The sequence below is a fragment of the Salminus brasiliensis genome, chromosome 2 (genome assembly GCF_030463535.1).
Source record: "Salminus brasiliensis chromosome 2, fSalBra1.hap2, whole genome shotgun sequence".
Classification (NCBI taxonomy): Eukaryota; Metazoa; Chordata; class Actinopteri; order Characiformes; family Bryconidae; genus Salminus; species Salminus brasiliensis.
The window spans coordinates 27,714,023-27,727,614 of record NC_132879.1 but is presented as its reverse complement, the minus strand read 5'-3'; the positions used below and the strand labels follow the sequence as shown (position 1 = coordinate 27,727,614).

Sequence of the window (13,592 nt, the reverse complement as noted above, 5' to 3'; positions counted from 1 at the left end):
TTAATTAAATATAGCTGTTTTGGAAAAGTAGCAGATACTAGTGGAGAGATGTGCATATAAAGTGGGCGAAATTACAGAAATAAATCACAGTACTCTGTTTACATCACAAGATTATGACATGCATACAAAAGTAGTACCAGCTATCCATCCTTCCACCTTTTTATCAGATTTTTCCTGGTCAGGGTTGTGGTGGTTCCGGAGCCTATCCGGAAGAGTCTTTTGTCATCAGGCACCCGTCCTTTGCACACAACCATTCACTCACAACTCAGGGCAATTTAGCATGGCCATATTTTTGGGTGGCCGGAGGAAACCCACACTGACATGGGGAGAACACACCAAACTCCAAACAGCAACCAAAGCGAGGATCGAACCCATGACTCCAGGTCCGTGGAGCTGTCAAACACAGGCACTCCCTGCAGCGACATCATTATCCATGCACCATGGATCTTAAAGAACTAAAGCACAGAAGTGATGAGCTGTTTGTGTTTAATGTTGGTTTATTCAATTTGGAAATAAAAATTCACTGACACATTACAATCACTGGTTCTCAAGGACATGAAGCAAAGTCATCATTCAAACTTTTAAAGTCAGGCTTACAGACTCAAATCTTCATATCACACTCACACAGACAAGCATATGCAACTGAAGAGGGAAGACATGCTCTTTCTCTCTCAGACTCTCAGAATAAAAACATCTGAGCACCAGCCCAAGTAAAGCCAGTCAGACACTACAGCCCACACAAATTGAGCTTCTGTCCCCAAAACTGTACTTAAAGCAAGTAATCACTAAAGATTTTATAAATTACTTTAAATTGGCATAGTGGTTAAAGGAAAAGTCTGGAGAAAAACAAACAAAAAAAAGACAAGGGATTTTAAACAACCTGTCACAGGCACAGTTTAGTGTATTTATAAAAGGAATTAATTTTAGTACATCAAACCCTCTGCTAATGATTCTTTAGAAAATAGATCTTCTAGCTTTGTTTTTAAATAATATTTTCTTTTATAAAATATGTTAATAAAACAAACAAAGAAAAAACCTCATAAGAGCAAAGTGCAGCCAATAAAAAAAAAAACAAGCGTTCTGTCAAGTCTCTGGTCATTCGCATAAAAAGACTGAAGCTCACACAGAGTTCAATGTCTGTTCAGATCCTTAGCAATGGCCCCAAAATGCACCAGTGCATTATTTCACAGCATTTTACAAAAGACACCCAAACACTGTATGTGGAACATGAAAACCACTGCCAGACTAGACAAAGAATATAGCTGTTACGGACAAAGATGTTTTTCATATGAAAAAGAATCAGGAAAAACTGACTGAAGTCCATGGCTTGGCCAGTGCTGAACGAGGATGTTTCCCCATTTCTTTAGAACCATCTTCAGAAGTATGTGACAGACACTTTGCATCAGTTTAAATGAACAGGTACGTCAGATTTTAAGGAGGGGTGTAAAATCCATTTATAGGACCTTATGACTCGCACTTTCAACAAAAGGAAAGGATTTATTAAAAAAAAAAAAAAAGGAAAATTACTAAAAAATATATACTTGATCAATAATTCCCAGCACCGTTGGATTGGTAAAGAAAGGAAACTGAAAAAGTAACTATAAAATAAAATAAAATAAAATAAAATATGTAAATAAGGATCAGTGAAACTCAACAAACTCCTCAAGACTTTTAGGAATCTGGTCTCGGTAGGTGATATGATGCTGTCGAACGGCACGAGCAGCCAGGCACTTTAAACTCATTTTCATCTGTGTCTTCAGGAGGATCTCAGACACCCCCGTTGTGCTCTTCTCCAGCGGAGTCTTCTTCTGTTTGTTGGTCATGTCTGTGTGAGCTCCAGCCTCCACTAGACTAATTATGATGGCGTGCAAGGTGAGGAAGTCACTAATGGGTCGGTTGTACTGCACTATGAGGTGCAGGGGACTGTTGCCTTCGTTGTCTACGCAGTTCACCAAAGCACCACAGTCCAGCAGAAGTTTTGTCACCTGTGCGTTGGGAAAGCTGCACACGTCGTTGGTGTGAAAGTCATCCACAGGTGTGCTTGAGCTGGCAGCCAGGTGGAGCAGCGAGGAGCCCTCTCTGGTGCGTGGATCGAGGCGAATCAGGTCATAGATCTGCTTGTTGAGCCGCGCTCTGTCCTCCTCGCCGCACTGAGTCTTGGTGGAGATGCATACCAGGTAAAGAAACGTGAAGATGTTGGATTCGTAATTGTCAGTGCAAGCCGGAAGCTCGGCCTCAGAGGCAGATTCCACGCGCGCCATGCTGCGCCGGATTTCCAGAACACTACAGCGCAGCACCTGTTCCACATCTGAAGCCTGTACCGGCTCCTTCAGGTGAACCATCTGCGAGAACACCTGGGCAAAGCGCAAGAGGTCCTTGTGTGTGTTGCGGTTGCTTCGTTGACGCAGACGCAACGCGTGCAGCCACAGCTTAATGCACTGCTCGAACTCCATGTTGTCAGCGTAGACAGCACCTCTGTATATTATTGGATGTGAAACGTCTATGTTGTCCGCACCCAATATGCGCTCACGAACCATCAGTCCTTCCATGTGCAACGCGTCCCGATCCTGTCTGATGACCTCTAGGTCCTGTGGGGTCCTGCACTCCGCACGGCCCCCATATGCCTCCACAGGTGGCGGGAGCTCTTTGGCAATAATCCTCTCAGGGTCACGGTAGCGTTCCAGCATAGCCAGATACAGGTAATGGTAAGTCTTAAGAATGTCGTAATTTTCCCGGTCGTTAGCAAAGGAAGCACCCAACAGCTCCAAGGCCTCAATGCGACTGTGAGGGTCACAGTCAGCGTGGGCTAGAAGCAACTCCACCACGTCTGCCTTACAGCTTTCCGCTGCCACCTTGAGGGGAGTCATGCCGTGGCCGTTCACCACCATGGCAGCCTGGCATCTCACCAGCTCCTTTACAATGTCCAGATGACCAGCCTCAGCAGCAAAATGCAGCGCGGTGGCACCACAGTGAGCCTTTGAATTAGGGTCAGCCCCTTGTTCGAGCAAAAAGCGCACCACATCTGTGTGGCCCTTATAAGCGGCGATCATCAAACAGGTGTTGTCATACTTATTGGCAATGCTGATGTCGGCACTATGCTCCACCAGGTAGCGCACAATGTCCAGTCGGCCATCAAAGCAGGCAGCCCTGAGAGGAGTGGAGTTGGTGAGGGTGGTGTGATTCACGTTGGCATGGTGTGACACAAGAAGCCGTACCACCTCAAAGTGCCCTGCACCTGCTGCACACCAAAGAGCCGTGGCTCCATCGATGACGTATCTGGGAAAGAAATACACACTTTCTTACTGGCTCACAAGACAGGCCTAATATTTCTTTATAATACCAGTCAACACTGACATGAAAGCACTTACCCGTCAAACCTAACCGTCCCCGTCTGCTCAGTGTCCACTCGATAGTGGTCCAGAAGCAGGCGAACCACTTTGTCATGACCGTTCCTTGCAGCAATGATGAGGGGAGTTGATCGCTGGCCGCCCAACTGGGTTACATAATCCAACAGGTACCGTGTCTCAGTCACAGAGTGGTTCAGCAACAGGGCGGCCAGTGTCAGGACTCTGCCTTCACTAGCCGCTTTGTAAACGTACCCTGCCAGTGACTCCATTCGGGCCACCGGTGCCTCCTTCGTTTTCGCAAGTATCGCCCACAAGATTCACTACAACACGGCCCGCCTCCCATTAAAATGCCAGTTTGAGCTCACAAGCTCATGTGAAGGAAATATCCAGGATCGACTTTACCGAAACTCATTTCTGCCTGGTAGCTATTTTATGAATCTAGTGTGAAGACTTCCCAACTTTAATACCGTGACCTGGCTGGCATACAGGTGGGGTGGTCTGCTGGTAACGTTAAAGCTAGGTAACAAGCGACGATGGCAAATACCAAGCATAGGTGAACTAGCGAGATGTTACTTATACATATGATCTACAATGAACTCCAATAAACATGCCCATCGGATTCACGCGTCAGACTCGGTCAGTCAGCGAACTGCCAGCTAGCTGATTTAGCTGCTACAGCTGAGTCAACATCGATGAATCTCGGGTTGAGCCCGGCTAAGGTAGCTAGCTACTGTTAGCTAATATCTAACCTTGGAAACACAATCGAGGTATGTTTATGAGCGCTGTCCCAAAAGAAATAAGCCCGCAAAATCTAGCACAATATCTGACAAGACAGTTTTAACCTTTGCCTCCAAATGAGTTGAAACCGAGCAGAGCCGGACTGCGGTTAGCTAGCAAAGTTAGCAAGCGAGCAATAACAGGATATAGTAGCAATACTGTTCCTGTGGTTATTTATATAATAAAAGTCCTCGAATTAAGCGGCAACAAATACATTTGGTAGTTGTTCGTAACACGTAAAGCATTCAGGTACTGTTACATTAACAGTAAGAGGAAATTAAATTAACATTAAGAGGAAAACTAAACTTACCCTTTACCATCCATTAAAACACTATGTGGGCTATATTATGTGATCCAGTTAGGCACCTATAAAAACCTTCGGTGGTCATGAATATATTCAAATAATCCTCTCACTTTCCTGTCACTAAATGGCCTTTTTGTAATGATGTTTGGGGTTAAAGTGTCCAACAGACGTTTTGAATATTAACTTTTAATCATATTAATAATAATAATAATAATAATAATAATAAAGAATATAAATTACAGCATTATTATTATTATTGTTGTTGTTGTTGTTGTTGTTAATAATAATACATTTTATTTTATTTATATGTATTTTTTTTATTTAATTTCAGTTAAAGTTCAATATTAGTGGAACACAGGTAATGTTTAAATGGACACGTACTATAACACAAATTATACTACAGTGCAGTTATACTTTATTACACTTTATTATTAACAAATTTATTTTACAATTTATCATTGAAGCATACATACTATAGGCCGAAATGTAGTGGGTAAATTTGTAACATTTCTATATCGAATCCTTGCCTACGCCTTCATCCATTCATTTATTATTTTTTATTTTGTTTTATTTTATTAAATTGTTATTTAATTTATTTATTTTCATATATTTGGGGCTGTTAACAATTAACAAAGTAAATGATGGCTATTGAAAGCGACTTACATACATATAAACTCGTGTATTTTGTACATGCAGAGGATTAAACGCTGAAACACTGAGGGGAGGGGCGGGATTGACGGTTCATTCTGAAAAATAAAATAGCCTGCAGTTTCCTCAGACGAGCAAGTCAGTCCTGAAGTCCTGACTTCTGCCTCCTTTTCGGAAGCCGAGATGAGAAAGTAAACACTGCGAGAGGGAAACAGCGCAGCGCAGAGGCTGGATCGAAGGGGATCGATGGTGCCAGACCCGCATCTCATGTTACTAAAAGTGAGACAGTACCGGACAACCATGGCCGTGGTGCTGCTTTGTAAGCAAGCGACAGTGGGGAAACCTTCCGTGACTGGGCTGACCCCGTCAATGCTAACACTTCTGCTGACTTTCTGAAGTCACTACTGAAGTGGCGTGACGACTCCGGAGGACGGGAAGAAGGGGGATACCTGTGGATCTGCTCATCTTCATGGTGCTGCTGGAAGAGCAATGCAACCCATTGTGCGAAAGAGGCAGAGCGCTGCCTTGCAGCTGGCTTTTCTGGCTAGGTTTGACTCTTTTTAACAGGCCATTGATCTCGACTAAAACTAAAACTAAACAGAACAAAAAAAAAAAAAAAAAAAAAAAACAACCCCAAAACACCTCAGTTGAGTTGTGAGCTTCTCTTTGGGCTTCAGACTCCTAAAAAAAGTTCAGTTTGAGCGTCTGGGTGCGATTCCTATTTGAAACCATCACAACAGTGTTACTAAGTCTGTGTGGCTTACTGAGCCCCTGCAAGGAGATGTTGTAGACTTTTAGCACAAATAATGCTTTATGAAGACTTCCATTTTACAACAAGCAGATTAGGTAATAGTGTTGGAGAAAGACTGGAAAGGCATTTCTTAGGCATAATATTGACAATGGAATAGTCAAACCGAGCGCAGCATCCACCTGATATTCAGCATGCACAGTGCAGGAGGCAGCCTGCGTGATGGCTTAGAGACCAACCCGCAGTGAGAGGATTTTTGGTGGGGATTTGAAAGGATCAAATCGGATGAGATTAGTGTGTCTCTGCAGGCTATGTAAAACAGGAGATGCATTGCATCTCCACCCTCTGTGCATTCCTACTGACTCGGAAATAAGCAAAGAAATTGGGTTCCCTCAAGCCTCCGCTGCCCCCTCGCTCATAATGCACACGTTTGACAGAGTCCTGATAACTTCTTAGATAACTTACTGATGGAGCTGCTACTAAGCAAATCGTAACCTTATATAGGCCTACCTCAAGACAGGCCGAGGTCTAATCTTGAATTAGCTGATAGAGTCATCTACGCTAGTGTCATCTCACATGATTTAAACTGCTTACATGAAGCTAAAGCTTAAAGAAATTACCTCTACTTAAGTATGGGCTGGTAATTATGACAGTAATGTAGTTATGAGAGTGATGAAGTGAGGGCTTACATGCAGGGTCTAAGGAGTTCATTGTTGTCATGCATTTTAGCTGATCACAACATTATTCATTGTGTTATGTGAGCGTCCAGAGTGATCTCAGACTTTGCGGGGGAATGTTCCCTGGGTGTTCTGTTCTGGTACATTAAAGCAGTCATATAAAATCAAATTGAAATGACTTTGGTTACACTAATGCAGACAAGTCTATCCTTAACCATGTCACATCAAGTTTTGCCTGTTTTTAGACTGCAGGGCATATTGCAATATGTAGCAGTAATGACAGTCTAATATTGTACTCACCTTGTGCAGCTCTGCCTAATTACAACATTAGGGACATTTTTAAACATGTATTGGACCTAACATCTATAATAGACATTACAGAAGTGTGAAACCTGTTTTGTCATGGGCGTTAGTGATTGTTATCTGTTCTCTCGAATAGTGACAGACATGGATCCAAGGACGCAGACACTTCAGTGAAGAAGCCTCAGTTCCACTTAGATCTCTGGTGCTTTTTCACCATCCAGAACTGGGTGCTGGACTTTGGGAGGTCCATCATTATGGTTAGTAAACTGCAGAGGAAAGGAATTTGAGCTATGTAAGAACATGATATGTTGCTCTAAACACAATGTGCTTATTCTCAGAGCAGATATGAGACCTTTGATTTGTGTGAAACAAACCGATCTTAGAATAGTAATTCATCATCTAGCACCTGATTTTAAATATTTAAACCAATCAGCACGAGCCAGTTGTTAACTGGCCAATGAAAACATTACGATATGTTTATGAAATTAGAGACGGTAGAACTGAATGTAAAAAGCAGCGTTGCCTGGCAGATACTGAAGAAAATCATTTCCCAGCTCACAGACAGACCTGAACGTCTTGTCACTGGATAACATTTCACTGGATAACCTTTTTCCACTGCTTTCAGCCTTTTTTGAAAGTGTCAATCAGTTCTATGTCCAGATTATTATGATTATTGATGAAAAATGATCATTGTGAAAAAAATCACATTTATAATAAAAATAAACATGCACAATGCATAAATGCATAAATTCCAACTTTTTACCTCAAAAAAACCCAAACTATACAGCACGTGAAATCAAAAGTGGAGTTAGAATTAGAGCCCCATTGGAGTTTTGGCTGAAGTAAGGCATGAATGATCTTGTATTGTTGTTTTTTTTTTATCTTAGATCCTGTTTCCTCTTGAGTGGTTCCCTCTGAACAAGCTCATTGTTGGAGACTATTTCCACATCGCTTACAATGTCATCACACCCTTTCTTCTGTTGAAGGTAAATGAATGTTGATGGTAGTAGGTATGTGATGTTGATGGTACATAGATACGGTAGAGGCAGGATCGCAAAGCAAGCAAGTGAGAGGTCGTTGTGAGGGGCTTGTGTGTACTTGTGTTTTGACCAAATATTTAATCTCATCTAGTCTGGTTAATGTCTCTTTTTACTGGATCAAACCTGCAGTCTGACATAGTCTACAATGGCCCTTACAGTCTTGTTATGTATCCAAAGATCTTTTTTATCCTAAGTCCTAACTCTCTCCCGAAAGTCAGCAAAAACTTGCCAAAATCATTAATTCTTATGTAATACACTTATTGTTGGATGTGCTCGACCACTATCAGCAAAACTGGTATGGCAAACTGTATACTTATTTCATTGCATGACGCAGAAATGAATGGAGATGATGAACGTCTGTTCTCCATCCTGAAATAACACATTCTCATAGCCCCAGACTTTATAACATTACTCACTAGAATATGGAGAAAATGCAAATATGAACTTTAGAGGTTTACATTCATGCTTAAAAGAGAGCCCTCCTAAATTGTAGCGCTGTATCCAAAAAGCCACTAGAACCTACCTTGGTCTGAGATATTGACTTGCCAGAGCAGATGGGTCTTTTGTTGGCATTGGCCATTTACAGAAAAGTCAAGCTTTTTGTCAGTGTCGTCTTTTCAACTCCATTTTCTCTGGACTGAAGCTGTCTCAGACGTTTTACCAGGACACAAAGGGCACACAGAAAATCATAGGTGTATGTTTAAAAAAAGGGTGGTGCTGAGATGAGGTCAGCAGTACCGGACTGAAGATGATGTGTGACCCAGACGTCTGAAATAATCCCTACTGATTCTTGCTTCTCCTGCAATATCTGGCAGACCTTTTTTAAGCTGTGTTTGGGCTCTTGGATAACCAAGACCTTTAGCCCACTGCACTTTGTTTAATATATGAAATTCTTTGAATGCACAAGAGTCTCTTTTTTAGGCTCCCAGTTGAAATTTCACATTTGAGGCTTACATTAGATGCCCATTTTCTCTGATCTTAGACGAGAAGCGTCTCCATGGAAATCTATTACTTTAACAATTTGCACTCACTTGTCTATACACCTTAACACAAGTCTGTTGGTAGTTTGCACTGAAAACAGCAATGTATTGAATAGAACTGAATAAAATACCTAATTTCTACAAGAATAAAACATGCTACATGAAATCACAGGTTGCTTCAGTTGATCTACTTTTGGGTGTAACTGCGTTAATATATTATATTTTATTAATGTGGGGCCAAATAATGTCAGTGCATTAATCTTCAGTGTGTGTGTCTGTATACATTACATTGCCTTTGTAAACACTTTCACATCTTTCTGTTGTAGCTCGTAGACCGCAGTCCGAAAACTTTACCCCTCTCTGCTGTTTACCTCTGCATTATTACCTTTGTAATGGGCGCCAGCATAAATCTGGTGGGAGACTCCATGAATCATCGGCTTCTGCTCAGTGGCTACCAGCTGCACTTGTCCGTGAGGGAGAACCCCATCATGAAGAACCTAAATCCACCTTCTTTGGTACAGAAACGTTCCACTGTCATATTGATGTGCTGACTTTCTAACATAATATTTCTCACACTTTCAGATTAGAATTCATATTTCGTCAGTAGAAATGTGTTGAAATGGCTGTAGAAGTTATGAAATTCTCTTTTCTTTTAACAGGTTGACTCATTTGAGCTACTTTATTACTATGATGAAAATGTTGGACGGTGTTTGTGGTAGGTAATAAGTATCCAGTTGCATTTACTTACTTATACTTTTCTAATGGTGTTTTACATTTTGTTTTTGTTTCATTTCATTTTTTCAGTTTATCACACAGACTGCTTTGCTGTTGCTCACTATGAAGCTATATTTAAGCATTTAATTTTAGTCATTTTGTCCAAAAAAGAGAAGAATGGTCAAGCCTTGAGCCATGCTCAAGTAAACAGCTTTGTTACTTCAGTGAAAAAAGTAAATGTAGGAGTAAGTGTAAAAGTGCTTTTTCTAAAAACAACTTGAGTAGAACTACCAAAGGGGCAGATGAAAAAAAAAAACACTCCTTAAATAGTCAAGCCAGTCAAGTTTATTTATAGGGTACTTTTAACAAAGGGCATGGTCACAAAGCAGCTTTATAAAAAAATCCACATCGGGATTACAAGCCAGAGGCAACTACTGTACTCCCTACTGTACTTATAGCACTGCAGTTCTACTTTTAATGCAGCTACCATCAACCAGTATATGAATTCAAAATTGTTAGGCCTTGTTTTTGCTCTTTGTCTAAACTAAACTGATTTGATGAACCTGCAAAGGTGTGTAAAATAAAAAAAAATAATCTAAAATAGATTCCTCACAAATATACTTAATATACTTAAAAGTGCAAAACTGTTATTATTTGAAAATACCAAAGAAAGTCCATCAAAATAATCTCCCAGGACCAAAACTAGCCACCTTGCATGCCATTCTGCTTCATGTGTTTATGGTATGCTGTTGCCTTTTCAGAAATTGGTTGTGAAAGACCTGCATTGAAGCAAAGCAATTTTAATCCACAAGCTGTGAAACACGCTAGCGGTCCCTGTCCATCAGTATTGTCTGTCTACCACAATTTGGAGGAGAATGTTCTTGTTGACTGTGATTTTTGCAACTGATAGTAAACCCGTATGACCGTACACCTGTAAATTCAGCTACTTCCCTCACACTTTTGTCTTTGGCACACCCAAATGCAATCAGTCCATTTTTTCACACATCAAACAAGACATTCACTGCACTGCATTACTTTTTCTCAATCTATGACTGCTGTCACACACCACACAGATTTTTAAGTTAAGTTAAACACTCAAGGTGACTCTTTTTTTTGCCCGGGGAGCTTATTATTTGAGCACATACAGCATATACAACTGACCTTGTAATTTTGTACTTGTTTTTGGAAAGCACTTTAACTAGTGCTTGAGTCATTATTTCCCTGAGGTAACAATGAATTTGCATCTGGAGGATGTGCTTAGGCTGCTCTACCCACCTCTGTATTTGAATGCATTAACTTAGCAACATACATAAAAGCCTGGGTGCATTTGCATTGTAGAGATCCTGTGAGTTAGGCATTTTCTAGAATAATAATAACTATTTTTAATTTCTTTATTGAATAGGTACATCCCGTTCTTCCTCATCCTCTTTCTGTACTTCTCTGGCTGTTTCACTGTCCTCAAAGAGGAGAAGAGAATGCCCTTGTCAGCATGGCTGCTCTTGGCTCCTAGTTCCCTGTACTACTGGTCAGTATCCAGCCCTTATATGTAACAGCATGAATGTTGCCCTTTAATGCTGAAGCCAGTTCAGCTCTCCCTCTGCAAAGGCAAAGCTTTATGATTAAAAGAGGAATCTCAGAACTGACGTGAGACCAGTAAAAGCAGTCTAGCTTAATTCTGGTTATTTTTGCGAAGCTGTTAATCAATGTGGATACATCTGTACTAATTGCAGTCTTCCTCTTTTAATTATTTATTACTGTAAAGCTCAACCCTCCAACCCAGTACTGTTAAGGCAGAATTATTTATGATAAAGGGAGAGTTCGGCGGTATCAGTTGTAGAACCACAGCATGACCGTTGCTTGGGGCAGGGCCAAGCAGTGTCTCATCTGACAGGAGATAAAACGTGGGGACACCAACAAGCTCCGATGTCACCGTTAAACACTGTTTCCAGGGTGTGCTAACACTAATGTCTCTGAGCTAAGCCAGGACTCTGTTCAATACAATTCAAGCATTTATTGTCTTGTTGAAGCATAAAAATAACTCACAGTGTAAGCTAGACAGGCTAAAGTACAGCCACCGCACAGTGGAGTTAGTTTTTTAACAGCTCTCAAAGTAAACAATGACAGTCCATATCTTTCCTATATACATTTAAAATTGTTACTTTTTAAGATGTCATAGGTTCAGTTTATTCATTTAGGTGTTATGTAAAATAAAACATATTTTAGTTTTGTCATGCTTCAGTTTTACCATGTTTAGTACCCCTTCTCAACATGGGTGTCAGTGATAACTAACCAAAAAGAATCTAGTTGCACGTCAACAGGATGCAAAAAAACATTTTTTTGTTCTCCTCTAGGTACCTAGTGACCGAAGGTCAGGTCTTCATCCTCTTCATCTTCACTTTCTTTGCCATGACAGCCACTGTAATGCATCAGAAACGCAAAGGATTTGTGCTTGACTGTAACGGGCTGTTTCTGCTGTACAGCTTCTCTGTAGTTTTGGTTTTACTCACAGTCTGGGTTGGTTGTCTGTGGAATGACAAGATCCTCCGTAAAAAATATCCAGGAGTCATCTACATACCAGAGCCCTGGGCCTTTTACACGCTGCATATTAGAGATAAACTATGATGACTATGATGTCTGTGTGACAATTATGACTGTGTAAGTCCTCTGCAATGCCTGTGAATAAAGAAGGTGTGAAGATTAACTATTTCCAGATGGTTCCTTTTTAATCTACAATCTACATTGTACAGTTCTTTTTTTATTATTCCGTGATGAAACACTCTTCAGCACTGTCACTCAAAAATTGAGGTCTAAATTATCACTATCCTCACTAACTCATTCAGTCATGAGCACAAAATTGGACCTACTAAAGATTTCACTGTTGTTCAAATTATATTTTACAATAGAAATGTCTACAATATTTTAAAGATTTAGTAGACATTTACATGCAGAAAATCATTTTCTATATTAATATAGTTTATACTAAATATTATATAGATTATATATTATTCCTTGTACTTTACAAGTATTGTACTTTACATTCAATTTAGACATGTGTTTATTTTTTTTTATTATTTTAATAAATAAAATCTCATGTCATTAAAGGTTATGTGCATGATGGTTACTCTAAAATATCCATCAACTGTGTTGCTTTCTGTCCTTATCGCATATATATAGACAATCTATCGCACTCAGTTTATAAAAATACCATACTTCTAATGGATATAAAAGGACATGACCTAAAATGTCTGGTATTTATTACTTGTCATTCTTATTATAGCTCTTTATCATATCTGTTTATCCCTGGGTGTGGCTACTGTGTCATAGTATTGCCTTCTGTGCTACAGTATTACCTTGTTAACTACTCATTCAAAGGTCAGCAGGGCCAAAGTACATTCTAAATAGAGCACAGAATACATCACTGATCTTGAAGTGAAAACATCACGTTTGATACTGTAATTAATTCTCACTTTAAAAGTTTGATTTTAAAAACAATGTGCATGCATGTCTTTGTTTTGCACAAAACTTTAAAAAGTTGGTATGCTGCAAACTTTTTATTCCTGTAAATATTGTATAAACATTATAATTTTGTAATATTGTAATTAGAGCAAACAAATATTTAGTCTCGGGATGAATCCATGCTACAGATATTTAGTCTTGGAATTAATGCATAAAAAGCATTCAACAAATACTTATTCTTGTAATTAATGCAACAAAAATATATTATTGGAATGAATGCATGTTATAAATACTTAATCTTGGAATAAGTGCAAGCTTTAAATATGTTCAGGAATAAATGTATGTTATAAACATGTCATCTTGGAAGTAGTGCATGCCACATATGCTTAATCTTGGACTTAATGCATGCTATAAATACTTAATTTTTGGATAAATGCATGCTACAAATACTTAATCTTAGAACTAGTGCATTATACAAATGATGAATCTTGCAAATAATGCATGTTACACAAACTTAATTTTAGATTTAGTGCGTGTTACAAATGCTTCATTTAGGATGCAATGCATGCTTTAAATGAATAATATTGGAATTATTACA

The 13,592-nt window shown here is 39.7% G+C and overlaps 2 protein-coding genes across 3 annotated transcripts; one reads left to right on the top strand and one right to left on the bottom strand.

The window, feature by feature from the left end:
* Positions 1-489: 489 nt before the first annotated feature.
* On the bottom strand, positions 490-4,598 carry fem1b (fem-1 homolog b). Its single transcript, XM_072672236.1, has 2 exons — positions 3,369-4,598; positions 490-3,276 (listed from the first exon to the last, which is right to left on the bottom strand). The coding sequence occupies exons 1-2, from the start codon at positions 3,614-3,616 to the stop codon at positions 1,641-1,643; spliced, it is 1,884 nt and encodes a 627-aa protein (XP_072528337.1). The 5' UTR covers positions 3,617-4,598; the 3' UTR covers positions 490-1,640.
* Positions 3,419-12,211, top strand: cln6b (CLN6 transmembrane ER protein b). Of its 2 annotated transcripts, none has more exons than XM_072672238.1 (7): positions 3,419-3,514; positions 6,941-7,061; positions 7,692-7,790; positions 9,151-9,339; positions 9,484-9,539; positions 10,941-11,063; positions 11,890-12,211. In XM_072672238.1, exons 2-7 carry the CDS (start codon positions 7,059-7,061, stop codon positions 12,158-12,160), a joined length of 741 nt encoding a protein of 246 aa, XP_072528339.1. In that variant the 5' UTR covers positions 3,419-3,514; positions 6,941-7,058; the 3' UTR covers positions 12,161-12,211. The 2 variants fall into 2 exon arrangements, with proteins under 2 accessions (XP_072528339.1, XP_072528338.1); XM_072672237.1 differs by lacking the exon at positions 3,419-3,514 and adding an exon at positions 4,800-5,624.
* The last annotated feature ends 1,381 nt before the right edge of the window (positions 12,212-13,592 follow it).

What these genes read in the sequence shown, in the direction of transcription:
- fem1b (XM_072672236.1), bottom strand. Translation starts at nt 3,616, where the DNA reads ATGGAGTCACTGGCAGGGTACGTTTACAAAGCGGCTAGTGAAGGCAGA. An exon ending in GGGACGGTTAGGTTTGACGG is followed by an intron (nt 3,277 to 3,368) that starts GTAAGTGCTTTC and finishes TTTCTTTCCCAG; the next exon opens with ATACGTCATCGATGGAGCCA.
- cln6b (XM_072672237.1), top strand. Translation starts at nt 5,566, where the DNA reads ATGCAACCCATTGTGCGAAAGAGGCAGAGCGCTGCCTTGCAGCTGGCT. An exon ending in AATGTTGGACGGTGTTTGTG is followed by an intron (nt 9,540 to 10,940) that starts GTAGGTAATAAG and finishes TTTATTGAATAG; the next exon opens with GTACATCCCGTTCTTCCTCA. An exon ending in CCTAGTTCCCTGTACTACTG is followed by an intron (nt 11,064 to 11,889) that starts GTCAGTATCCAG and finishes GTTCTCCTCTAG; the next exon opens with GTACCTAGTGACCGAAGGTC.